The sequence below is a fragment of the Chiroxiphia lanceolata genome, chromosome 8 (genome assembly GCF_009829145.1).
Source record: "Chiroxiphia lanceolata isolate bChiLan1 chromosome 8, bChiLan1.pri, whole genome shotgun sequence".
Lineage (NCBI taxonomy): Eukaryota > Metazoa > Chordata > Aves > Passeriformes > Pipridae > Chiroxiphia > Chiroxiphia lanceolata.
In genome coordinates, this window is record NC_045644.1 from 19,546,218 (window position 1) to 19,572,500 (window position 26,283).

Sequence of the window (26,283 nt, forward strand, 5' to 3'; positions counted from 1 at the left end):
AATCTTTTTTATTCACAAGCAGAAAACAGCAGAGCAACAGTGCAGGAAAGAATGAACCCTGGGCTCACCTTCAGTAAAACACAGGGTCATCAGAGAACTTTTGGAGGAATTTCCCTTTATTTTGGCCAGTAGTGTGCATACAAGAGAGTGAAAAGATGGGGAACCACACAGCTCAGGATATGCAGATTGAAGGAAGTAAAGGAACTGAGCTGACCTGGAGAAAAACTAGCAAAGAAAAAGCCTTAGGAGCACATCCTGGCCTGTCTGCATGCATGTCATGTTTGCATGCAAGCGTAGATATGCCTGTGTCTGGATTTAAAGCTTACTAGTCATGAGACTTAAATTACTTTTTTTAATAGTTGTTTTCCAGTCTAATAGATATGTCTCTACAATTTAAAATAATAGCAACAGATTCACATACATGCATGAGAAATGAATGAGCATGTAGGTACTTCAATACATGAAGCTCTTACACCTGCCTCCTCTTTGCAAAGGGTCTTTTGGAGATGTGGATTTTGGGAATTTACCGTCTCCTATCACATAAGTGTGATCCCTTGCAAGACTGGGGATACTTCCAGCCCTGTGTCCATAATGGCTATTCTGATTACAGATATACAAATGATATCATATTGCATGGTTTTGTACAAAAAGCTGGAAGGAAGTGTTGCAGTTTCTTAAGGTGATAACATAGTACACTGCTGTGGCTCATTAAATATGCAGTAGCAGTAGTTTTAATTTATATTTGGAAGCATTTTCCCCAAAAAATCTAAATAAGTTTGGAGACCCAAACCACAATGGAATTCTAAAGTAATCCCTAAAGTATTGTGGAGTTGCTATGGAAACATGCAGGTGCTCAGACCAACATTATAGACTAAAAAGATAATTTATAATTATCTGGAAAAAAATAAATTATGCTTTTCCACATGACTACTGTATGTATTGGCACAACTAGAGATGGAAAAAGGGCACAGTTATACAACAGTTGTTACTCTTTGGGGTTTCTGCCCCACACCACTTTCCAGGTCCTTGTGCTAAAAGGAGTAAAAATATTTTTAAAAAGCATAGGCTTAATAACCATATGCTAGATTTGTGCTACTTCTAGGGATAATTAGAGTCTCCTGGACACAGAGGTACTTTTATTGTGTCTTTTGAAATAAATTCAATCAAATTGAATTTATTGTTGATGGCTAGTATTTGGAAAGGCCATATGTGTGCAGTCACAGTCCAGATCTTATGTGCAGGGCATTGGGGCAGCTCTTTCTGCAGACCCATCAGTATCTTAGCTAAGTGTAATATGCTTTTCTAGGCACATATTCCCAAACTATGATTTTTCCCTAAATCTGAGCCAGAGGTATCCAATTAGCAAAGTGGAGATGTTCTATTCCATTCCCATAATTTTTTAAAACCTTTTATCTCCTACTCAGGTTTTGAACAGCAACACTAGCTGGAAGAATTTAAGATTTCCATTTGACTAATGGCTTTTAGCTTAAATTTATTCTTTCTTCCCCATTTTTTAAATTAGCTGCAAATTTGAGGGGGGAACATTTGCAAAATCTTAGTTTTACATTTTTTACTGAGGGCTGTGAGGCATGCAGGGAGGATGTTGCACAGTAAAGTTGGCTCTTTGGTGTTGAGACTTTAGTCCTAGCTCTGCAGTCCTGTGTTCAGGAGGTTATTGCTGAGATTTTAAGTGAAGAACAGCAATGTGTTAAAATACTACACAAGCTTTCAGGGGAAACTGAGACCATGGAATAATAATTGCAAGACAAGGGGAAGGCTTAGATCTGCAAAGTGGTTTATTGTGGCTTCATTCATTTCAAGCCTAATCCTTACTTATTCTAGTTTGCCTGGAAAATCTTCCCTCTGTGTGACTGTTTTTCTGAATAATTTCTACTTCTATTCCAGTTGTGTCTACAGGCCCTTTTCCTAGTCTGGCACACAGCACTGAATGGTGAGCTGTGCTGTTCCCAAAGTGGGATACAATCATAGCCTGAAAAATAATTTAAAAAAAAAATCAAAAAGCCAAACCCAACACAACAAAATGGATTGAGAGGAAGAAGGGAAAAATGAGCCTCCCTTGAGAAATCCCTGTGGCCCCAAGGTAAGCCAGCAGTACGGCTCATGATGGAAACTGATTCTCTTTACAAACTTATACTGCCTATTAAGAGGACAATGGTTATCATCACATATGCATGTTTCCATACTTTATCTTATATGGAGATACAATCTAAGTTTGTTAACTTCAGTCTAGATAGGACTAAATTGAAGTTGTAAATACACTCTCCTCTTCCCAGGAAGACACAGTGGGTGGTTCACTGCATGAGTGTGTTCAGTCCTACCTCTGCGATGTAATGACAGTATTTCAGCCCAGCTTCTCTGTGCTCTGAAAACCTGTTGTAACATGTAATTTTTCTGTAGGAGGTGGTTGTGTTCTCCATGAAAAGGGGTTACCTTACTCTTGTTATGCCTTTAGCACTGTTCTCTATGGGTAAATGTAATCTCCCTGGAGTCCTGTAAATTATTGAAGTGAAAAAGTGCAGACTCAGAAGATGAAAATTTCAGCTAGGTTTAGTGAATAAATTTGCATGTTAAGTCAGGAGCTTTCCTTGTTTTCTGTTTTTTCTCTTAATAGTATCTTCTTTCTTGTCTATGCTGCACTGACAGAAACTGTTTAGTGAGGCTGCTTGTTTTCCTGTCCTTTTTTGCTTATTTCCAAGTGGGATAGACACCCACCCAAAGGTGGGTCTTCACCTTTGCAATTCTCTGTTTAAGGGGAAAACTCCTTTTACAGTGTAATGTAAGAAAACTATATGAGAACTTTTCCATACCAAAAATGAAATGAGGAAAAATCAACCAATTACAATTCTATTTTTCTGATGTAACTACTAAAGATATCTGTACATCATGTCTAAACACAGGAAAATTCTCCCATTGCTTTTTTCCCCCTGTAAAATTCACCTTGATGGTATAGTTTGCCCGTTCCAGCATATCTCAGGAGGTGCCCCTTTGAGAAGAAAGGACTAAAGTATCCTACTTGTATAACTAAAGTGTAAAATAGCAACAGAGAGCATGGCACCTCGATATAGGGGCGGGGCAAACTTTTAGTACTCGAACCTTTCTCGTTACATAATTTTTTGCTGATAAATCGATACATGAGGGTGAACAACTAATACAAAACACCTTATGAAGGTGTCTATAAGCCATCTTCAGGCTTACAGCATACATAAATTAAAAAAAAAGTTAAATGGCACTGTGTGAGGTTTAGATGTTTTCTTCTAACCTACTAAAGCGCGAGGCGTTTTACCCCGGGAGGTGACAATGGCATCGCTGCCCGTGACTGGGGGAGGCGAGGGCCACAGCCCAGCCCAGGACAGCCGGACACCGCTCGCTTGGCTGCTGGTTGTCGCCTCCCGCTCCCCGGTCAGTCACCGCCCCCGCCCGGCACCCCCGCTCGCGCGGGATCCAGGAGCGTGTTCCCGGTGGGAGGTGCCGGAGCACGGGCGGGGGATGCAGCCCCGCTGTCCCGATCCCGCCCGGGGGGAAGGTTCCAGCGGGAGGCGATCCGGTGCTCGGCAGCCGCCTCGCCTGCCCGTGCTGCTCCGGGCCATGGCGGCGGGGGCGGGCCGGGGCGGGGCGGAGCTCTGACGGGCAGCCCGGCCCGGGGAGCCGCGGTAAACAGGAGCCGGGTGAGAGCCGGGAGTGACCGGCCTCGCAGGAGCCTCCTAGCGCCACGGCCAGCCGCCTCCCGGCCCCGGGCATGGGCAGCAGCAGCCGCCGCAGCCGGAGGAGGAGCCGCCGGCCCGGGCCCTGTGCGGGGCACCAAGGTAGGCTCGGCCGCCGCCCTGGCCGTGGGCAGCCGCCGCTTCCTCCGCGGCGGCCGAGCCGGGTCCGCCGCCCCTCCGGCGCGGGGAGGCCGGGCCCGGCGGGGCGCAGGGCAGGCGGGTGCGGGGCCGCTTGCCCCGAGGCCGCCGCTCGCCCCGGCCCCGCCGAGCCCGGCAGGTGAGGCGGCTCCTGGAGGCGGTGGGGGCCGGCGGCGAGCAACAGGCGGCGCGGCCCGGCCCGGCCCGGCCCGGCTGCCCCCGGGACCCGCCGCCGTGTCGCGGGGTGTCGGCCGGGGCAGCGGGACCCCCGCGGGGTCACCGCCAGCCCGAGGGGCGGGGGTGCGGCGGAGCCTCCCGGCATTGACCGGGGCGGAGGCTCCGCTCGGAGAGTTCAGGGCTGTTCCTCTGTCGGAGCCGAGGAAGCGGCACCTAATTCCCTGGTAAGAGGCTTTCCCACCTCCGCCGTCTTTGTCTGCTCAGGCTCAGCGCGTCTGCTGCTGCTGGCACTGGGAGCATTAGCGTTGCTGGGGGGAAAGGGGGAGCGGATCAGCTGTGGGAAAGGGACTGTGCTTGCACCAGGTGTCTGGTTTGGAGGAGGACGTGGGTTCGCATTCGGTTTGCGACGTGTAACAGAGATACGCCAGTGAGAAAACAGTACACAAGATGTGCTGGTCACAACGTGTTCTTAAGGAATCGTGAAGTTTCACGGCAGACCGAAAAATAGAATTCCTGGAACTAGTTGGCAAGCAGAGTAATACTCGAGTTGTTCCAAACTGTAACACTTTAACTTTTCTTTATTTTAGTATGCTAAAAGTGCAAGCAAGGCGAGAATTACAGTGTGCTAATGTGAGATCAGTTAGTCTCAAACTACCGTGCAAGAGGGCAGGCAGCTCGGGCTCTGCTGTTGGAAAATGATTGGTATACTTCTGAACGGAGCAAATTTGTGAAGTAACCCAGCACCATAGGTAGAGCTTGAGTGGAGATGGAAAGAGATCTTGGAAGGAAGATAGGAATGGAAGAGGAAAGAGCTGTCTGACAGTAACTCTTCAGCTGGAGCAGCAGCAATCTTTATGAATTTCTGCTTCTGAAATTAGTTTGGAGTAGTATCAACTGAGGCTGAGATTAATGCAGATTGATCCCCAGTCAAAAATTTTCAGAGAAAAATTTTCTTTGAAAAACGTTTATTAGAACTAAGGTGTTTTATCTGAAACCTGTCAACACTGGTGAATTTCCACTGATGCAGAGTCTCTGGACCAGGGTTGCTGGAAACATCAATGTTGCTGTCTCAAGGGTGTGCCCCAGCACCCAGAATAATACCTGCTAAGGTATTATTGCTCAGCTGTAGCCCAAACCATTTGGTGCCAGACTCCTTTGAGCAACTCTGTAGCTGCTCAGAGAAAGTGAGACATTCCCCAGGATTTGATTCTGCTGTGGTTGCTGAAAATGGTAGGACAGCTGAAATCTAAACAGCTGCCCTTTTGCTAAGAACTTTGTGTGACTTAGGTTACAGTCTAATGTGAACTTAAAAAATTAACGATTCACTGAATATTTGTTGCTATGGTGTTGGGTTGGTTTTGGTTTTGTGGGGTTTTTTAACTTGGCTTTTAGCTAGCCCTAACCAGCAGTTTTGCTTATAGAGGTAAACTAGTTGAAAAGAAACTGTTTTCTGTTTTGGGGTGTCACATTGGATGAAAGGCTGCAGCCCTTTTTATGCCTCAGTGTGTGGATGTGTGGGCAGAATTGTGGAGGTGTCCAGATGAGGCAGTTATGATTCCAGTGCCAGAAAATACACCTGTTCCCTGGCTGCTTTTGCGCAGTCTGAAGTCTTGTAAGACTAGATTAATCCAGCATGCTGGATGAACTTTCTATATTTTCAAGATTAGAGGGTTTTTTTAAATTTTTGTTATTTTAGGTTTAACACTTTGGACGAGCAACTCTTCTCTGTTCAAGGGTGGAAGGACTCAATCTTCCCAGCTGCTGAGGCTGTCACAGGTACTTTGGGCAACATAGCCAAGTGTCTTCTCTGCCAGTCTGATTTCCTTACTGCTATTCCAAACACTGACATTAGTGGGGAAGGCAGGCCACTGCAGGAGTGTGACAGCTTCCAGTAGCAGGGCTTCTCAAGGAAGGAGTTGTAGATGGTTCTTACAAGCCCTGAATTGATCCTACTGCCTAAGAAAAAAGTAGTCTGCTGCTGTGGATCTTTTTCACCCTATACTTCTGTTAGTCCTGGTGTGACTGACTGGTACCTAGCTTCAGAAGTAGTGAATAACAAAATAATAGTGTGCATGGCTATCTGCTAGGAAAAAGGAAAACAGGAATGAAGTGTCTTCTTTCTTTTTTCTAATTTTTTTTTATTCTGCCCTTCCTCCTTCCTCCAAAAATATAAGGAACTCTTGATCCTGTAGAAGTGGCTAGCATTCTGTAAGAGCCTGTAGCAAGACTACAAAAAACGAACAGGCTTTGAAGGAAGAAGCTTGCAGGAACCCTGAGCAACCTTGTGCTTGGATTGTGTCTGCATGTGGCAGACAAATAGTGAATAGCAAAGCAGTAGAAGGCCATAAGGAATAGAAAACTTCAAGTCTGGGGAAAAACTTCACTTCTAGGCCGTAGGTATTAGAGGAGAAATCTTCTTGGGGAACAAGTTATCCAGTTCCTGACTGTTCCAGTTCTTTCTTTGGAGCATCTAGTGTTAGCTGCTGCAGGAACAGAGTGAACCGTGTACACCACACATCTCATTCACTGTATTAATTTCCACAGTGAGACAGAACTCGTGCAGGGTTTACTGGAACTTCTGTTTTGCTGACTTATGGATTGACTGCAAAGATCTGGTGGCAGCTTGCTTTAGCATAGCAGAGCTGGCATTAAACTTGCTGGATGGGCTTTGTTCACTGTGGATTTTCACAGCTCCAGGTTGTTGAAATACTCATCACTGAGTTAGGGTCAGTTTTACTAATTCTGTTGTCTGGCTTTTACTGAAAACACCACTTGAGAAAAGAACTCCTAATTTCTAAAATTATCTTTCACTGCTTCCCACAATATTTTTGTGGGTCTTTTAAGGAGGTATCCACAGTCATGTGAAGCATTGGAAAACCAAATAACTGATTACGTTGTGTTTACTGATTCCGGGGTAGGTAAATGGACAAGAGCCCTTGGAAGCCTGGTCTTTTTGCAATTAAAGGTGTAGCTGTGTTATTCTTAAATTTAACTCCTCACTGGACAGACAGATAGTTCACAAACAGCAAGAGATATCTCAGCCATCAGCAATTTCTAGTGCTTGCAATTTCTTTTCCCCAGGGACCCTGGAAGAAGGCTGGTCTTTATTATGTGCCCAGCTGGTTATCATGTTTGGGCTGGTCTAGATCAAAGATATATGTAAATGACTGTTAAACTTCTCAGTCTTTAAAGTGAGTGCCTCTCTGGAGCTCAGATTGGGTACCTGCAGGCAAGTAGGGGAGCTTGGTAGCAAATCTTGACTTTAATCAGAGACCTGGCAGAATGTCACGGTGGATTGAAGTTGACTGAAAACAGTGTTGGAAATTTTTGAGGAAATACACATATATTACCTGTATGTGTAATAGGTGAAAAATACTAAAAGGTTCTAGAAATTGAGGCTGAGATTTTCCAAAGTTAGATGAAATAAAGAGAACTAGTAGATGAGTACTTTATGCCTGGAGACTCATTTAAAGATCCCAGTTGTAAACCTTGCAAAATATATAGCCAAAATTTACATAGAATATAAATATTGTATATTTTGGGGGTAGGTAAATCCTATATATTAGTTAGGTATGCTTTGATATCTGCCCCTTGAAGTTTTTGTGTGTCTTTCAGAAGGCATCAGGACAGAATACATGTCACCAGTCCAATCTGCAGGTGAGGCTGGTTATTAACAACTGCACCAGAGTTTCTCCTTGGGAAAACAGGCTTTGGATTTAAGAATGTCATTCAACAGGTCACTGAAAACACTGAGGCTGAGTTTATCTGCCAGTTTGGTCATGGCTTCAGTAAGATCATGTTTACACACCATCCAGGATAAGAGTTTCATTACAAGGAGTAAAAATGTTCTCAGCTGTTCTTCCCTGAGCAGGTACCTTGACTTCTGTCATGTCCTGGACACAGGATGAGGAACATTCTCTTTGAATCAAAGGGTCAGTTGGATGATACAGAGGGGAAGGAAAGAAAGCTAGAAGGATCTAGGGTAACAAACCAAAAAAGAAAAAAAAAAAGAATAGAGATCAAGGTTACACACAAAGTTGCTAATTTTTAAAAAAGTATACAATTTCTTTGTGCCTCCCTTCCTCTCAAATGTACTTAATTTTTAAAAAGCCTCTTGGTTCCTCTTTAGTGTGTGCACTGAGCCTGCAAGAAAGAGTATCTGTAGGAAAAAAAAACCTCAGTGTTTCTTAATAAACAGCTAGGCTTCCCCTGGGTCTGATCTGCTGATTCTAATGACCAGAATAATTTGTCACTCAGACTTACTTACTGCTAATAACGCTGCGCCATTGTGCAGCTTGAGGAGGGGAGATGTGCCTCCACTCTTGTTGCCAGAGTTGAGGTTTGAGTTCTGCTTTATTGTTACACAAGACTTTGCATGGGAACAGCAGTGAGGGTCCACACATTGCCATGACTCCTAGCACCAAAGGTTACTGCCTTCTAGACATGGTATTTGGGTGATTTTGCCTGTAGAGGATCATTTGAGTAGCTTTAGCTGAAAAGGAAGCAACAGACTGGCTGTGTACAACCTGCCCTAGAGCACTGGTTAAATACTGAGGAAGTATTCCGTCAAACCTTGCTACCATAAGCGCTGCTCTTGGCAGCGAGGCTGAACCTGGCCTTTACTTTCCTGGGAGAGGGAAGGTGGTGTCATGGGGGTTATTAGTGGAAGCCCCTCCCCTCCCAATTACTGCAGGATTTACAAAAAGGGTGCCTTTGTTTAATGGCATTCGTAATGGTCTCTGAAAGCATTTCTTTGTGGAAGAGCCTCCTTCAAAACCATCGGGGGCTGTAGCAAGAAAAAGTCTTCTCTGCCTATTTATATTTGCTTTCACTGTCACTGGCTCCTCATGTCATCCAGGACAGGGGATTAATCTCTCTGATCCCTCTATTTCTAGTTGTAAAAGCACAGTGTGCTATTGAGGGTGATTCACTACTGGGCCAATCCTTGTTATAATCTCTTGTAACTACGAAGGCATCAGTCAGAAGAGGAAGGCTCATGGAAAGATGTGGCATGTATCTGTGTATTTTTGGGGTTTTTTCCGTGTATATATGTTTATGGGAAGATGGGATTGGAGTACAAGAAGTGATGCAATACAGGGCTCTGCCGTTGTTTCATAACACAGACCACATTACAGCAAGAAATTCTTGCAAGCGCCTCTGCTTGCCTTATCTGAGTGTAGTTTTGTCTCCTTCTTGCATGTTTCCCATGGCCTCCTTCAGCAAACCACTCTTAAGGGACTTGCACTTATTAGTATGATGAATTCTGCTACAATAGAAAGTGAAAGCTGGCAGTGGCTTTTCAGTTCATCATAAGCCTGGTGAAGTCTGACGTACCAGACGAATGTGAAGGGCATTAGGTAATAGTTTACCATAGGTGATGGCAGAGAGGAAAATACACATAGGAGCAGTCTGGCTCTTTCTGAAGTTAACAGTAGGCTTTGGTTTTTCCTTCCTTTCTGGTAAATGAAGTGAGTTCTCCTTGTAGTTCTGCATCCAAAATCTTGTCCTTTTCAATATGATTATCGTTATGACTTTTAGAGTGTTTTTCATCTTGAGCTTGCCTGCCAAATCTGAGCTGGAAGTGCCAGGACTAGGAAGGACAGTTGTTGTCAGTGTTTTTTCTCTAGCACAATCTGTGACCACTCATTTACATTGAAGCTGCTTCTGTAAATTGTGTGTATATGTGCATGAATGTAATACGTAAAAAGCAGGTAGACTGAAGATTTGCAGAGGAGCTGCTACTCTTTGACATTGCAAGTGATTTCTAGATGAAAGGGGTTTTTTATACCAAACAGTATAAATGCATACTTAACTAAATGCTGTGTTGTGTCAAAGAGAAGAAAAAAAAAATCTGCCTAGCTTCAAAAAGAAGAGGAAGTTCACTCACAGCTAAAGGCTTTTTTGAGAGAGACAGGAAATCTGAGTCTTTTTCCTGCTTCTGGCCTCAATTTTCTGGCTTAAGCTACTTCACCTGTGCATACCTTAGTTTCCCACAACTCAGTTGTCACCTGTATCAAGGTTTTTGTAAGGTTCTTGGATTTTTTTAAAAATTTTTTAACCTTCTCTCTAAGGGGAAGTGGGCTTATGCAATCACACTACCAGTAACTTCTGAATCTGTTGGCTAAATGTCACGTATTTGCTGGAACTTTTAATGTTGCAGGAAGAAGGGAATATAAATTGCAATATCACAACTGAGAGCTGCAGCCTTACCCTGTGCCAAAGCCCGTGGAGATAGCACTTTTTTAGACACAAGACAGGTCACATGGGTGAAACCTGCAACCACAGGATACCAAACTGTAGAATATCAGACTGTGCTAATCCTTCTGCTGTGGAATAGCCTTCTTCCACTGCAAGGCCTTCTGAAAGCCTAGGAGAAAAGTTTAAGTATTGCTGCTAAATTAGGGCTGCCACGATGCAGCAGACTCTTCACAAAATTAATGTTTGATAACTTAAGGGGGTGGAGGGAGGAGAGATATCATTGTAAAATTACAGGATTCTTGTCAGGCTAGCTTGATCTTGGGAATTAGTCAGGTTTGATTAAAATATTGAAAGGGAGTTTTAACTTTGCTCTTGGCATAATAAAGCAGAAGCCAATAAAATGAGATCAGATTTTAGCCTTCTAAACACATTAGTGTTCTTATGCAGTGTTTTGCTTCTGTAGCCTTGAAATATGGTTGTTGCTTTTGGGCATGAAAACTGTATATTGCCTTTTAGCAGTTCCTTTGTGTGAGGCATATATGTTGTTTCTGTGATTCTTGTGACAGAGATGTTCTCCTATTTTGTACTCTTAATCTTAGGGTAAGACCTGACAGGGGAGGATAGATAACTTCTGGCTGAGACCGCTTGAGTTAAGTCTTTCTGATGTTGCAGAAATATTCACCAACTTCCTTTCATCACAAAATTCCAAGGCTTGAAAGGTCTCCATGTTGTTCTGTACAAGCTGCTACATGCTTTGGCAGGTGTGTGAAAAAGAGTCCTGCTGTAGTACACCTGTGGAACTCTGCAGCTCCCAAGGCCTTTTAGAGACGAGATTCTTTTTATGTGCCATCCTAGAAGCGTAAGAAAACTGCACTGTGGTGTTTTCCAGGCAAAGTGGTGAGAACCCACAACTCTGCTGTGTTTTCCAAACCACACAAAGTTCAAAATTATTCCTCTTTGACCCTACCTGATCCATCTGATCACTTAAATTATACGTGTGACTTTGTTTCTAGTGAGGCAATGCGCAAGTGATATATTAAAACTGCAACTTCAAAGCAGCAGGAGTTGCCCTGCCAGAGCTCTGTGCCTCCTGCCAGGGTTGCCTAAGTGCTCCTTGCATTTTATCCCTACTCCATAAGGCTTCATTTGAGATGCTTGTAGTGAAGTGTGGAAGAGTCTCCTCTATATATGTACATGCCAGTTGCAGCAGGGTAGGTCTGACATAGGCTTTACAGTCTTTTGGTAGTGTTTGTCTTTCCAGGATCTCCTGTGGTCAGTATTTGGTGTTTTTGGGACCCTGAGGCACTTGTATCTGCAGGAGGCCTACGCTTTTATTTGCTAGTGGTGTTGATATCAACTTCTGCAACCACAAGGCAAGGATCCCAGCTCAGCTGCTGTTGAACACATGTGATTCAAGATAAGACTTCTCACTCACTTTCCTTTGTTAGTGATACCCTGGCAAGCATAGCATAGTGTTGTCCAGCTGCCTGAGAGCAAAGAAGCTCTGACTCAGGATCAGTTCCTTATATAGAAAGGGAATTAGATACATCATGCATTTTATTCTTGGCCGTGATCTTCCATTGTGTCTGTTAGACATTTGTTACGGTTGTTTGCTTTCTCTGTTTACTTGAGCTCTGCTTGTCATCTGGGACACGTGTTCAGTCTGTCTCATCCATCTTTGATCACCTCCTGGGAAGTTTTTTAGTTGGCATGTTCACACTGAGCAGTACTACAGGTGCTTTGCACAGACTTGGTAGGGCTGTGATGCCCTGCAGGCATCCTGCTGGTTGGCTGTTTGTCAGCTGCCTTTTCAAGTCCTCCTTAGCTGCCGTATTAAGACTCTCTGGTCTCTGGGTTTGGCTTAGCCTGTCTTTACTGTCCATGCTTGTGGGAGGAGGCCGCAGGGATGGTTCTGCTTCAGGGTGGATACTCTGCTCAAGGAAGGTATGTTTGCCAGTTGCATCTTGATGCTCTGGTATTCTCTCCCTTTCCACATGACACCACAAAACATATACTTATCCCTTGTCACACAGTTTGCATTGCTTCTTCTGTGAATAAGGGAGGAGAACTCGAGAGAGCTGATGATCCAACCTCTGACTGACCGCCTTTGAGCTGTATCCTATGCAGCCCATGGACAGGTCTCTGTAGGTGATGTAATCTAACTAATGCATGTGAGAGACATCTGAGCCAGGAATAGGGAATTTAATAAGATGATGAAACTGTTGGGTTTCAAGTCTGAAAGTAATTCATGTCAGCAGAGGATGGGAGTGGAAAGCAGCTTGATTGTACACAGTGTATCCCACCAAGGCCAGTGACATGGACATGCCACAGCACAGGCCTGGTTTTCTGAAATGCTGTTTATCCTGTCTCCAGCATCCTCTCTAAGTCAAGGAGACCTGGCCCATTTCTGAGCCAAGCCTTTCTTCTGTGGGCCTGTTTTTCTTCCTTTATCATAATGTGCCAAAAAATCCAAGAAAATCACTAGCAGGCTAAGTCATACTTTAACCCAGGGAGCAATAAAACAACATGTTACGCTGTCTTTGGACCTTCTACAACCCCTTCTATAAAAGGTGCCACTCCAACATGACGGCTGTCAGAGGATGGGTTACTTGAGCTTGTAAATGCCTTCACCACTGGTGTCTGAAGGTGCTGTGCCTTTCCATATGTCTTCATCTCCTATTTCCGTTCTTTCTAGGCTTTGAGCAGGAAACTTGAAAATGTTAAGTCCCTTCTTGGGTGTATGATAGCTGCTTCCTCTTTGCTCTTTTCTCTGCAAAGATGATTGATAGATGATGGCTTTTGAAGAGATACTAAATATTGGAAATTGATGTCTAAAATGCAGTCTTAGAAGAAGCAGTGACTAATTTACAACTGACTGTAGCTCTGGCTCAATCAGACAATTGCTAAAAATAGTCTACTTTGTAATACCACTGGTGATCTCTAATCAGAGAAGTATTCTAATTAATAACCTGCAGTTAGGACTGAACTGATATCTCTGTTTTGCCAGTGAGGAAAGTCTGGACAGAATCAGTGTTTGGGTAGAGAATTTCAGGGGGAGACCAGGTGGTGGTACTGACTTTGCACTGGATTCATGCTGAGTCTTAACCCCAGCTAAATGCTGTAGGGTGCAGTTTTGCCAGCAATGTCTTCTTTTTCAGGCAGAGAAGATGCCCTCCTTGGTGGGTATCTGCTTCCTGGACATTTTTTTTTTTCTTTAAAAAACCATGCCCACCGCCAAAGACTCAGTCCAAGAGCACAGAAACGAACATTTATATGTGTGTTACATTGTTGTTTCCTGTTTGAAGCTATTAGGTGGCATTGGTTGAGCATTGCAGGACAGCTGCCTGGCTTTGCTGCAGAAGCGGCACAGCAAAGAAGAGGGAGCCTTTTCGGCTGAGGTATTTAAGGTTTCTGAAGATAGGGATCTGAATACATTTTAGCCTTTTGTTGGTTTTGTTTCTTAAGTTAGATGATTTCTGTCGTCTGTAATGAGGCAGAGAGAGATCAGGTGGCCTTGCTGAGATGTGAAACTTCTGTTAACTCTGTGAAAAATGTAGCTGATGTGAGATTGTACCAGTTTATTTCTTTGAAAGATAATGGTAATGTTGCCAGCTAATACCACTCACTGAATATTATGTGTCCCTGTAAAACAAGAAATGTGACTCCTCCAAGCCCAAGGCTTTATGCCTCATTCAGAAAGAGCACAGCTAATGGAGGACTATGTCAGGCATAAGGTCACTTGTGACGCAGAGGGGACCGTGCCTGTTCCTAAGCACAGTGCTGCACCCATATTGGGAATGATTGGGTCCTACAAGATGAAACCAGCAGTGTTTTGGTTATTTTTGGATTCCTGTGACTTCAAAACCAGCAGAAGTCATCTTTAGTCTTTAGATACATTATGACCATCTTGATGCTGCTGTACAGTCCATGTGTGGGAGCCTGTGCCAATGATGGGACTGTCTGGAATTGAACCAGCCAACTGTTTTAAGTGAGCAGAAAACTGAGGAGATTTCTATCTTGACTTTCTAACATCTGTCACATTTGGAATAGGGGGTAGTTTTCTTTTTTTCAGATAAGGAAAAAACCTCTCGCATTTGCCATTTAAAATTATTAATAAAAAAAATATCTCTCCATTAGCCTAACTCAGTAGACGTTCAAATTATTTGTCTGTAGTAATTTTTCTTCTACTCTTTGGAAGAACAAATGTCCTTGAATATTATTGTAATTGTAACTACTTAGAGAAGGAGACTACGTAGTCAGCAGGTATGGGTCCTGGAAAACATGGAGGAGAGTAGGCTAAAGTTGTATGGGTTTCTTTCTCTGCAGCTCAGGATGCAATTGATGTAAAATTCTGATGGGGCCTCAACAGTTTTGGTGCTTGCCTCTTTCTACAACAGTACATTTTTCTCCAGGACTGATGAAATTGTAGTTTGATAAATAAATAAATCAAGTTTTTCTTCTGCTTTCAATTTCAGCAGACACCTGATAAAAACTACTATTTCTTCCAGGTTTTTTCTTGAATGTTTCAGGTTTTACAGTAATGCTTGTGTGCACTGGAGTTGCACGGGCTTTGTTTAGCACACTTGGCTCATCTCACTGGCTTCTGTCTAAACTAATTTAAAGCAAAAAGCATCTGTTTGGGGAAAAGACAAAAAAGCCACTTCTAGATGTGATTGGGTTAAAAAATGTGATATGTCAATTGGTGTCAGTGATGTGGCCATGATCCCGAATTCTATTTCTGTGTTTGGAGAACTTCGTTTAGCAACTTCTTTTACTTGCCCTGTAGATATGCAACAGCATCCCAGAATCCATTCCATTGTATTGCTCCAGCTATCACCAGCTTCCTTTGAAACCAGCTTTTGTGTCACAGCATGTTGCTGTCTAGTGTCCTGGGCCTCCCCTCACCCTTACTAGACACTTGAAGATCGCTTTGAAGCATCTGCTGGAGGAAAAGCTGGTAGTCATTTAAGAGTAGGGCAACAGGGCGCTGCAAGTCAGCCTCTTCTCCAGCAGCAAGAAACAGACCTGTGCAATTCTTAATATTTCTCATTAGTAAGCACATTTTTTCTGTATCTGGATGCTTCTCTCTGTCTTAGTAGCCTTCTGTAGCTGGCCGTGTTTTACTGGCACTGAGCAGCTCATGGGTGACAGCTAGACTTCAGAAATACTGCTGTAGTTAGGGTGATACAAAGCTGTCATGGGTATGATCAAATAGATTCTATACAGGTCTTGCAAGTGCATAGGAATGGATTGGTGGAGTTTTGTGCTGTTTCTCTAAATTTCTTATAAAATCTCTAAACTTCTAAATACTTTTAGAAATGAAGGGACTAATACTGGATGGGACAGAAAGGCTCAACACTTGATTGCTGAATTGAGAACAAGGACAATGGGTGAGGATGCAGCTGGTGGACACTGGTTTCTTGTCTGTGTAAGAAGGCAGTGATTTGAAGGAATCCACAGTCATGTATTCATCTCGTGATTGCATCCAGTGGCTATTTTAGGTACAGTGGGGATGACTGACCCTTTATAGACTGTGGTAAGGAATGCCTTGTCTGTGGGGTTTCAGTAATGCCAGTCTCTTCTTTTTGGGTGGCACAGAGCACTGTTATGGGGGAAAGATGGGCAGAACCAATATACACGTGCCAGCACGCTCGTGTGAAATAACACCCTAATGAAGGTGATGCTTTTCCACTGCCAGTGCATGTCAGTGTGATCGCTGGTATGGGGAGCTGGGGTGAGGGAATCAGTGCTGTTTTTCAGCCTTCTGAAATCAGTTGCCTGGCCTTTAAACTACAGCAGGGACACTTACAGTAAGACAGGCACATGCAGCCTTTTTAACCACCCAGCATATGCCATGATAAGGTTGCAGCTGGAAGCGGCTCTCTTATTCTGGCACTGGAGCAGAATTAGTTCTGTTCACAGTCCTGGACTCTGTCTATAGGTTTTATACAAGTTTACTACTTAATGATAATACTGTGACACAGAGGTTCTTAAACTCTTCATAGCATAATTTTCATGTTGAAGTTGATGATAAATACCATGTTTGTCTGACTAACAACTGTCTCAAATCAAGATCTGGCAATTTTTGGTGACAATGCAGGTGTGAATCTGAAGGAATGACTCAGATGTGTACTGCTGTTATTGCTTATATTACTGTAGCACTTCAGTCTGTGCTCTTGGTTGTGCCAGGTACTGTACTTTGCCATGGTAAGGAACAATACCACCCCCACAGAAGCTGTCTGTCAAGCAGCCCAGAGGTGGGAAGTGGAAGTACCGTTATCCTTCCATTGCACGCAAGTGACTAAACTGAAGAACTCAAATGATTTGCCTTCCTGAACCACAGCCAGTGAGCACAACTCTGTATTGGTGATACTTGAAATAAAGTTAAAGATGGGCAGTGATGTCAGTGGGGCTGTGGACTCCCCCAGCATTTTATTCTACCTGGAGAACAAGTACTTGTGCAGCTCACAGTACTGGTACTTCCCACATTGCCCTCTGGACAGGGGATTCTTGTTGGATGTTAGCAAATGTATAGAGAAGGTATCGACATGGAAAAAGATGGAAACATAAAGCCATAAAGGAGACATACTATGCCTGAGTGTACTTCCCAATAAAAAGTTCTCACCAAAGGCTGTTATACTTTAATGAGTCATGGTATTTCCCTGTATTTAAAATGTATTTCAAAGTTTTAAATTTGGGTGATAGCAAATGACTTCTGGTAGTGAGTTTTGCATCAGGTTGCCTTAAAATGTGGGAAATTATAGTTGAAAAGAAACTCACTGATGTAATACAGGTTGGTGGAGGAATCATCTACAGGATGCTTGGTGCATTGCTCCTTTTACTCTACATTTGAACTTTTGAAGACACTGGTTTTAAGCCCTCCAGTTGCATCATGCAAGTCCTAAAGAATGTGGTTTGTAGCTATTTCCTCAGAATTTAAAGGTTTTTCATAAAGATCTAGAAAAGAAACCTAGATTTTTACTAAGACTTCCACAGCTAAGACATGTTGTAACTTGAACCTGTAAATAAAGAGATATCTGACATTTAACTTGTAAATCATGCAGAAGAAATACATTCTTATGTGCTCTGCTTTGGAAATTTCTTATTCACCCAAAGACAGAGGAGGAATGACTTCATATTTCTTCAAAACACAGAACCATTTAGTCAATACTGTATTCTTTTTACTCTGCCTTAAGAGGAATGTTTTGCCTGGTAGCAGTTCAACAATAGAAAAGAATGTTGCTTAGGCACCTGTTGTTCATAAATGGCTTTTAAAACTGTTAGCCTCTGATGTAATGGAAAATAAGTGATATAGCACAGAATTTTCCTAAAAATGCATCACTGTTATCTCTGTACAATACAGAACGTTAGCAATGTCCTCACTGAACAATGGTGAGATTGTTCTGTTTCATCACTATCTTGCATTGTAAATATTTACAGTGTTTGAGAAGCCCAGGCTTTCATTGTCTTCAATGTAAATTTATGCATTTTTAATAGCCCTTATTAATTTTGAAGATAAAAATACAGAGCCATTTTTCATTGGATTTCAGAACTGATTTAGAGTTTTGTGAGCCCTGAAAGGATTATAACGGAGAATGGGAAGTGATCGTAAATTATCCATAGATGTTACATTATATCATGTGGACTTGTATACTAGACTAGAAATTTGCCTGCAAATATATGTTGGTGCAAATTTCTCTTCCTTGTCTATACATGTATTAATATGTGTCTTTTTCCATTTGATTATAATCTTCACTTAACATTTTCCTCTAAAAAATATCAGTTGTCATATGGAGCACTTTGCCAAATTGTAATGATCATGTGTGCATTTTTCCAATAGATTTGCTGTTATTCTGGAGGTCTGGGGTTTTACCTTTTCCTTGACATCACTTGCTGTCTTTCCCTGGCATGTCATAGTTTTGTGGGGTTTGACTTTTGCCCATGACTAGGGGTGAGGGGAGTGGGTTTTGTATCCAGTAGTGTACTATGGACCCTTCTCTGTTGATTGTACAGTGATCTGCAATTGCAGTCGACCACCTGCAACAATCTTAGCGGGCCGTTCCCAGATCTGTGTTCACAATAATAGACCTTGTTTCTTTTCCGTTAGTTTAAGAGTTTTGGGTTGTATGAAACTTCACCACTACTCTCTCAAACTGTTTCTCTGGGTTAGTAAGGAAAAGATGTGCTCACCATTGCATCACTGTGATGGAATCCATGTAGGTTACTGCTGTGCATTGCTTTTGGACAGCCAACAAAGGAGGAAGGACAGCTCTTCTCAGAAACTGTAGCAATAGGCATGATACTGTGGTGTGTTCTCTGACAATGAGTATTATGAAGAAACAAGTCATCATCCATGTCTTTAAGAAAAGTTTGGAATTGTGTGGTTAAGACAACCTAATTTTTACTTTGTGGGATGGCTTTGGTGCCAAACTGGAGGGAAGAATGCCTCTTCTGGAGAGGGGCATTAATTTCTTGGGAAGCCAGTCTCTACTCATTCTGGGAGCTGATAGGATCATGACTAAGAGTGATAAGGCAAGTCCCAAACATGCTGTGATATTACATCCTGCTTGCAGCAAAGCTGTAAAGACTCACAGCTTGCATTGTGATTCACACACCTGCTCAGTTTGGAAGCATGTTGGGACAGGAAGATGTGTTTAATGTGAAGGGGTGAGGTGAAATGGTGTTTATCAACTCAAAAGAACAAATGGCACCCCCTTATGCAAATGGGTTTGGGAATTCAGTGGAGCAGGTAGAGCAACTTGCTGGCTGAGAAAACACCAACCCTGGCTGTTGACTTCTCCCAGGCCTCCACCGTTAGGGCTTCCCAGTGCAGGAGATGAAACTCCTGCTTTACCTCTCTTTCTTTTTGCTTATTATAGAGACTGTCCCAGGGATTAATGCTAATGTTATTATGAACTGTTCATCAACAAAGATACAAGGGGAGTTACTTAAAAATGTGTTTTACCCAGCAGATCACTGATGTAGTTAAAGAATTTTTGCCTCTGTAGCAGGAGCTTACTGCCCAGGTGTGTGTGAAACATCTGGTGCTTTGTTCTTTCCACAGGACATTAGAAATGATCATTGATGCTTTTGATGCAGGTAAGTTGCTATTAATAGCAGAAGCAGACAGAAGTAATTTTTTTGTTTCTCAGGGGACTGTAAATACTGTATTATTGTGTTGTTGAAACAGAGGGAAGTGACATTTATTTTCCTGAGTGCTAAGCTAGTTCATAATTGCATTTATCAGCTCATTTGATTTGAAGGGGTCAGTTTTTAAGGAACCTGTTTTTTAGAGATGCATATCCTCCTTAGCTTCCATTGAAATCAAGGAAAAGGGATGCTAAGAGCTCTAGGACCATTATTTATTGATAATGTAGTTTAACAGCTTGCTTGTCTAGTTGTATTATATTTGTAGAAGTAATCATATTCTCATTTTGAGAGGAGTCAGCTAGAGCTGGCTGATACTTCTGTTTTTCTATGTGTTGTGCATAGTCTACACCTGTATATTCCTGTATATTGAGAAGCTTTCAAATGGAACACGGGTAATTTGCAGAAGAATCTGTTGTCTGCTTTCTTAGCCTTTCTTTTGATTTCAACTACTCAATAACATGGTTTAAAAAAAGATTAGAAGAAAAATGTTTTTAAGGCTTGAAGCTGATTATTTTTAGGACACTAGCAGGTGGAGGAAAGGAGGAACTGAGATAATGAAGGGAGAAGTTACAGCTGAGCTAGTAAACAGTGCAAGATATATGGGCAGATGCATAGCTGTAAATAGCAATAATCCAGAATTATATCTGCCTGGTCTGAATAAAAGGTTTCTTTTCGGGGTTAGTACAACATTAGAAGTGAAATGTGAAAGGTACTGCAGAGAAGGAAGTGTTAGTTCCTCTCCCTTAGGCTTTCTTAATTACATTTGTTTGTCAAGTTAACAAATGCATGTGAAGTGCATGAGGCTTGATAACATCTCTTAAATAATGCTGTTAACAAAGTACTGATTAAGCCACAGTAAACCAAAATGAAACACAGACGCAGGATCCTCTTTTTGAAAATGCACATCTGTCATCTCTAGAAGAGGATTATGTAAGCTACATTAGTAGGGGAAGAGTCCGAACAAGCTCAAAATGAAATAATAAAAGCTTCAAACTGGAGCCAACACAAGCTAATAGGATTGGAAATATTTGCAAATATGGAAAATGTAGTGTACAGAAAGTAGACATAAGCTATATCTATCTGAAATGTCAGCGTAGCTGGGGAAAGTTAAGATGCACATAAGAATTTACCAAAGTCAGTGAACTGTTGCCTTCAGAACAACAGCAATAAAAACCCAAACCCAAAGGATTTTCTTTTTAGTGAGGCTTTGAGATTTCACATCAAGACCTCCAACAGAGAAACAGATTCCAAATCTGCATTAATAATTATTTCAAGTCTTGCTAGGAAAAAGTAAACCAGCTGATGAAGATGTTACACCATCTAGCAGCAATCAGAGGTTTCTTCAGAGGGTTTCCATTCCTGTTTGGATCTGGTTTTGTGCTGCATAGAGGGGAAGTTTCAGAAGACTGGATTGCACGGCAGTGATCCACAAAGACTCGGAACAGCACTTTTCATCCTGCATCTGGAAGGTCCCCTGAAGTCTTCAGGCTGATCTAGTCCATTGCAGGATTGTCACAGCCATGAATGGTACTTCAGTGTCTGATTATCTGGACATCAGCGATCTGTTGTTTTATTTTTGATCTGCCCACCCTGCAACAGATTATCAGGCCGATGACCTACGTGATGCAGCTCACTGTTGTTACTGGGGACTAGGTTAGTTGAAGAAAAATGTAAGAAACTTTTGGGCAGAACAGAACAATTGATAGGTGGAATTCCTTCCAGTTCCCTTCTGTTAGTGACTGCCATCTTCCTTCTGCCACAGTTTCCAGGGCACATCTTTCACGCGCATAAAGACAGATTCTTTTATAATCCAGAATATCTGTTGTACTTTAAATAGGAAAACAACTGACCTATTTGACTGCTATATTTTTTACCCTTCTGTGAGTAATACAAAGCATATGTACACACCTTCATGCATCCTTAGTATGCATTTCTTTTGGTAAGGCCTGTGTACGTCAGCAGCCGCTACAGCTCCAGAGCTTCTGCTGAAGTTCTCCAGCATATGCCATGTAGTAAAGGAGTATGGTGGGCTTTCTAAAGTGTAAATGACCTAATCTGCTGTTCATACTGTATGCTTTTAGATTCTGGTAGATATAAAGCCATAGACAGAAGATCATGATTTGTGCTTACTTGCATCAGTCTAGCTGGGAATCTTTGGCAAAGAGCAGTTTGGCCTTTATTTTTGAATGTGTAATGGGCAGAGAAACTGCAGTAGGTGGCAGATGAGGGAGGACTTCCACCTGGGTTCTTCCAGTGACACTTCTCAGTGTAACAATCCAACAATTTGTGGACCGTTCGGTTCACCTGATATCTGATTTATGTTCTTCTTGTCACTTAGGAAACAGATCCTGATGGGGTGGATGATGGAAATGGGGTTTCAAGTGGTTTCCCACCTACTTCTCTTACAGTGAGGTTACCTTTTGTTGTTAGTTGTCCCTTCTCGTGGTTGAGGAATACATCTGGTACAGGTAGCTCCCTTTGCAAGCTGCAGATTGAGGTCTGGGTGGGATCCTGACAAGAGGCCACAAACTGCCAACCTTTTGGATAACAAAGGGCACAAAGATGGGTGGCACCAACCAGGTGAATGGACACTGAGAGACACAGCAGGGGTGGAGGACTCAGGGGGAAGAGTGACACTTGCATGTGGATAGACTGTGAGAGTGTAATAGCCCAGGGGGTCCTTTATTAAGGGTCCCCCTTGGAAGCATCATGGGCTGTTTCTGTGTTACTGCACTATGAATAAATTGCTTTGTGGAACAAGACATATGAAATTCTGCCATGGGAAACCTGAGGTCGAGCCAGTAAGAAAACCTGGTCTGACTGTGTGAGTGGGGAGTCAAGTGCAGCTCCTGTTGGGTCATTGGAGCCGCTTGCTATGAAGGGGCTTCAGTCCCAGCAGTGAAAGTCTCTGGCATTGGGAGTGTGACTGCCAGAGAGTCTCATGAATGGTCAGATTGGGAAGTTTCCTTAACATCATGTACTTAATGCTGATAACCCAGAAGAATCTAATTTTCTGCTTATGTTGCTGTCAGATATACTGTTCAGGGAAGGCCCCGGCCACCAGGCCCCAGTCATGTGCGTGCTTTTCCTTCCTTTTGTGCTGCTCAACTGCCTTCAGAGACTGTCTCATTTCCTCTGAATCCGACTGTTCTTGCTGCAGCTTCGTGGTTCTGGCAATGTCATGAAGACCCAGCTGATGTGTTTCCAGGTGGCATTTTTAGTTACTGTTTGTCTGCCCTGCAGAAAGTAAAACTGGACTACCTGGGTGGGTGAAATCTTAGCTTCACTAGGCTAAGATCTCTGGGCTCTGTGGCCAGGATTTTGACCTTTTTTGTCTTTCAGAGTCGTATTCATTTGTGAAGGCTCTCTGCAATGGCAGTATGGCTGGAATCCATTTTTGGCTGGAACCAGTGTGGCTATAGATAGGGGGAACAGTTGAGCTTCCAGCTGTCCTCTCTCTTGGCATTCCTGTGTGCCGCAGCCAGTTTTGCAGGAAGTCTCTCTGGACAAGAGCAGTAGTTTGAATTGTGGCTTATTGGCTGTTGGCAGCATGAGTAAAGAAATCTCTACGGAGTCCAGCTATGAAAAAAGGCTTAACCTTTATTATAATTTGCTGAATTCCCAAATTCCTAAGAGAGGTTTTCTTTAAGTATTTTACCCCAGTGAATGATATGTTAACAACCATGGGGACAGGAGGAGAATAAGATCCCTTTGCAGGCAGATGACTGCCCTGCCTATGGGACCTAGTAGGTGTATGTACCCTCTTTATCCCTTTCCTGGCACCCTATGATTGCTTCAGCTTTCCAGGCAAAAAGAATCTGAAAAGTCTTTCCTTTGTGAATAGAACATCATCTACAGCAGTGGTCATGGGACTTCCCTTACATGTGTGGTTTATGAACCAAATAAAACACAATTAAGGAGAAAGCTGAGCCCTTTGACACCTCCTGGGGGCAAGTGTACTCTGCTGTTGGATGCAGGTGCCGTAGTAATGAGGAAGTCTCGTTTTGTGTGAGGTATGGCCTGAACATCAAACTGGAATCCTAAAGAGAAGAGAATATGTAGGAGCAGTCTCCTTGCCTTAGCATTTCTTCATTTTTGGCAGGCTCCCAGTTTGATGTGATTGAAATTTGGATCCCAATTGGCAGCTGCCCACCTCCTCACCTCTGAATCAGGTAGCATGTGGAATTAATTTAGCTGTGGAATATGTCCTGTGGAGCTTGTCTCAACTTGCTTTGTGTTGAGTGGCATTGCTTTCCTGGCATCCTTGTCTGTTTGTGCTTGGTGCTGCAGATGGTCTGTTCATTCACGTAACTTTATCCTTTAATTAGCGCTGTGGAGTTAACGTGCTTTAGGTTGATACAGTGAGTGCATTATTAGGGACCTTGCAGATTGGAGGTGCTACAGTGGGGCATCTGGGTTTAGTTTACAGCTTTCTCTAAGCCACCCTTGAACAAAGGCAGGCTTTATTGGAACGTCTACCAGGCTTCTTTACCAGAGGAGAGCTGTTTCACATCATCTTTGAATATCCAGTTGGATTATATCTGCTGCTTGAGCTCTTTCAAAGAATTCTAACACATACTGTCCTCGAAGTACCTGCAGAAAAACTGGTTTTACTTGTTTGCCATTATCAGAGGGAGTAAACTGTGTTTTCTAATAATTTTCCTTGTTCTCTTTACAGTCATGGCAACATGTCCTTGCCTGCAAGGCCAGAACCCTTTTTGAGGGGGGACACAGAGCTCAGTTATTGCTGGCAATAGCACAGAACATACTGGCATATTTTCATTGAAGCTTAATGTTCTCTGGATTTCATTTCCCTATGTTTTCTTGGGAAAATACCTTCCCTTCCTGCCTTGTTTATTGTGCTTTGATATTCCCGTCTCAGCCCACGTTTATATCCTCTCTGGTTTGGCTGCTTTAGAGGATGTAACTAAGCAGGTGTGTGGAGGACCTGAGGAGATTCTGTGTTTTCTTTTTATGCTGAGATTCAATAATGCTGGTGACTCCCATGTTTCCCTTTGTCCTCCAGTAAGGAGGTGTCCTTGTCGTTGCTTGCTTATGCATACTGATATATTTTATTTTTAAAATAAGTGATGCCTGAAAGTTATGGAGGCATTACCTTCAGAGCTTTCATGCATGCTTTATGATGTACTGTCTTGGCCTCTATAGAAGTAATATAAATCCTGACCACGTGTCAGTAAAGCGTTTGAATTTGGCTGAGCATCATCCAGCAAATGCAGTGTGTGATTGGGATACAGCAGGCGTTGCACACATTTCTGGTTTTGCTCATGACTTGCTCTATGACCTGTGATAACTCATTCCCCCATAGTGCAAAGAGGATAGTGAACTATCATTCTCTGTATAAAGTGCTTGGAATATGTAATTTTTTTTCTGTTGTTTCATCAACAGCAGTCAAAATATTTGATCCTGTTTTCATTTTACACATCTCCTATGGAGTCTAATGGAAATGGAACCAGACCAGTGTCTTTTGCAGAATCAAAAACCTAGAAAGCTTGGCCTCTCTTTAAAACTTCCAATTAAATATTCAATAAAAAATGTAGGCAACATAAGTTTAGGGTATGCACTAAGTGCTAAGCTGCACTACTTCCAAATTGTTAAGCAACATAATATATAGGGCATCGACTTCGTCTCTGTTTTCTGCTTTCACAGATTCAAAACTAACCAACCAAAAAGTTGGTATGTTATGGAAAACAGAAGAACAGTGCATCGTTCAGTTGCCCTGTTTAATATGGTCCCTGCTGTGTTAATTCCCCTGTAATCCTTTCTTTAAACACAGTTGTGTCTCATTTGCAGCAAGTTATGTTCCAAATAAACACTCCATGATCCTACGTGTTTTAAAAAGCTTTTTATTTAATGTAACTTCAGTAATCTAATAAATGGTACAGTTAATTATGCCTGCCTTTCAGATTAGCATTGCGAATTTTGGCTAATTCATGTCTATCACTATCTTTTCTATGTGTGATGCTTCCCTGTTGTATTAGTAAGAGAAGGATGAAGTGTGTGTAGTTCAGTGAATTCACAATCCCTAGTGAGGGATTTTGTTTATATTAATCTCTAATAGCCTTTAAGAAAGGAACAGCTCACGTGATATGTCTTTACGAGCCAGCTGGTACATAAATGACAAGAGCTAAATGCAGGATATTTCCTGCTTTTAGCCAAAACTACAGCATTCAGTCTGATTCAGGACGATTCTCGAGGCAGTTTGATCCAGTATGATGGGACTGGCAGTTTAGGAAACTACCTTCATGACCTTTGCTCTCTGCATCTTCAGGTAGCAGGCTCCCACTGCTCAGCTGTGAGAGCTGCTCTTCCTCTTTCTCCCTATCCAAGCAGACTCGAGCATGATCCCTGCCCTCTAGCTCTGCTCTCAGAACACTTTCAGAACTGATTGATAATTTATTTATTCGTTTTGCATAAATTGTGCTCTGACCTGTCTAGTTAAAGTTCTTGAAAACTTCTGTGTCTTTCCACACTCGCTCAGTGCACCAAACTCTCTCCTGTTTAGAATGCAGAGAGAAAATAAGAGATGCATCTTGATCCAGTGAATTGCTTAGCTTTGCTTTAGAAATAATTGCATTTCAAGCTACTTTAACATCATCTAATATTTTTATTTTTTAGTTGCAAGGCCTGACAATGGCACGGAATGAGTACTGCCTTCAAGCCTCCTTCCTGTAAATATTAGGACCAAACGAGGCGGTGTGATGAACATGCCACTGCATCAAATCTCTGTCATTCCAGCTCAGGATGTTACCTCTTCCAGAGTCTCCAGGAGCAAGACCAAAGAAAAGGAGGAACAGGTACTGCCAGATATACTTGATTTTCCACAGGAAGTTGTCTAAGTATAAAACAGTAGGGCTTATCAAATCAGACCTGATTCTGT

At 42.6% G+C, this 26,283-nt stretch overlaps 1 protein-coding gene across 4 annotated transcripts in view; it reads left to right on the top strand.

Annotated features, from left to right (window-relative positions):
* Nucleotides 1-3,635: 3,635 nt before the first annotated feature.
* The window catches only part of MARCHF8 (membrane associated ring-CH-type finger 8), a 96,294-nt gene continuing 73,646 nt past the window's right edge, over nt 3,636-26,283 (top strand). The window contains exons 1-2 of one of the 4 annotated variants that reach the window (XM_032694172.1): nt 3,636-3,824; nt 26,022-26,200. In XM_032694172.1, the coding sequence (XP_032550063.1) occupies nt 26,105-26,200 (96 nt within the window). In that variant the 5' untranslated portion in view covers nt 3,636-3,824; nt 26,022-26,104. Of the gene's footprint in view, nt 3,825-4,153; nt 4,262-5,762; nt 5,814-26,021; nt 26,201-26,283 lie in introns of those variants that run through there. The other 3 variants (XM_032694168.1, XM_032694169.1, XM_032694170.1) reach the window with 3 other exon arrangements.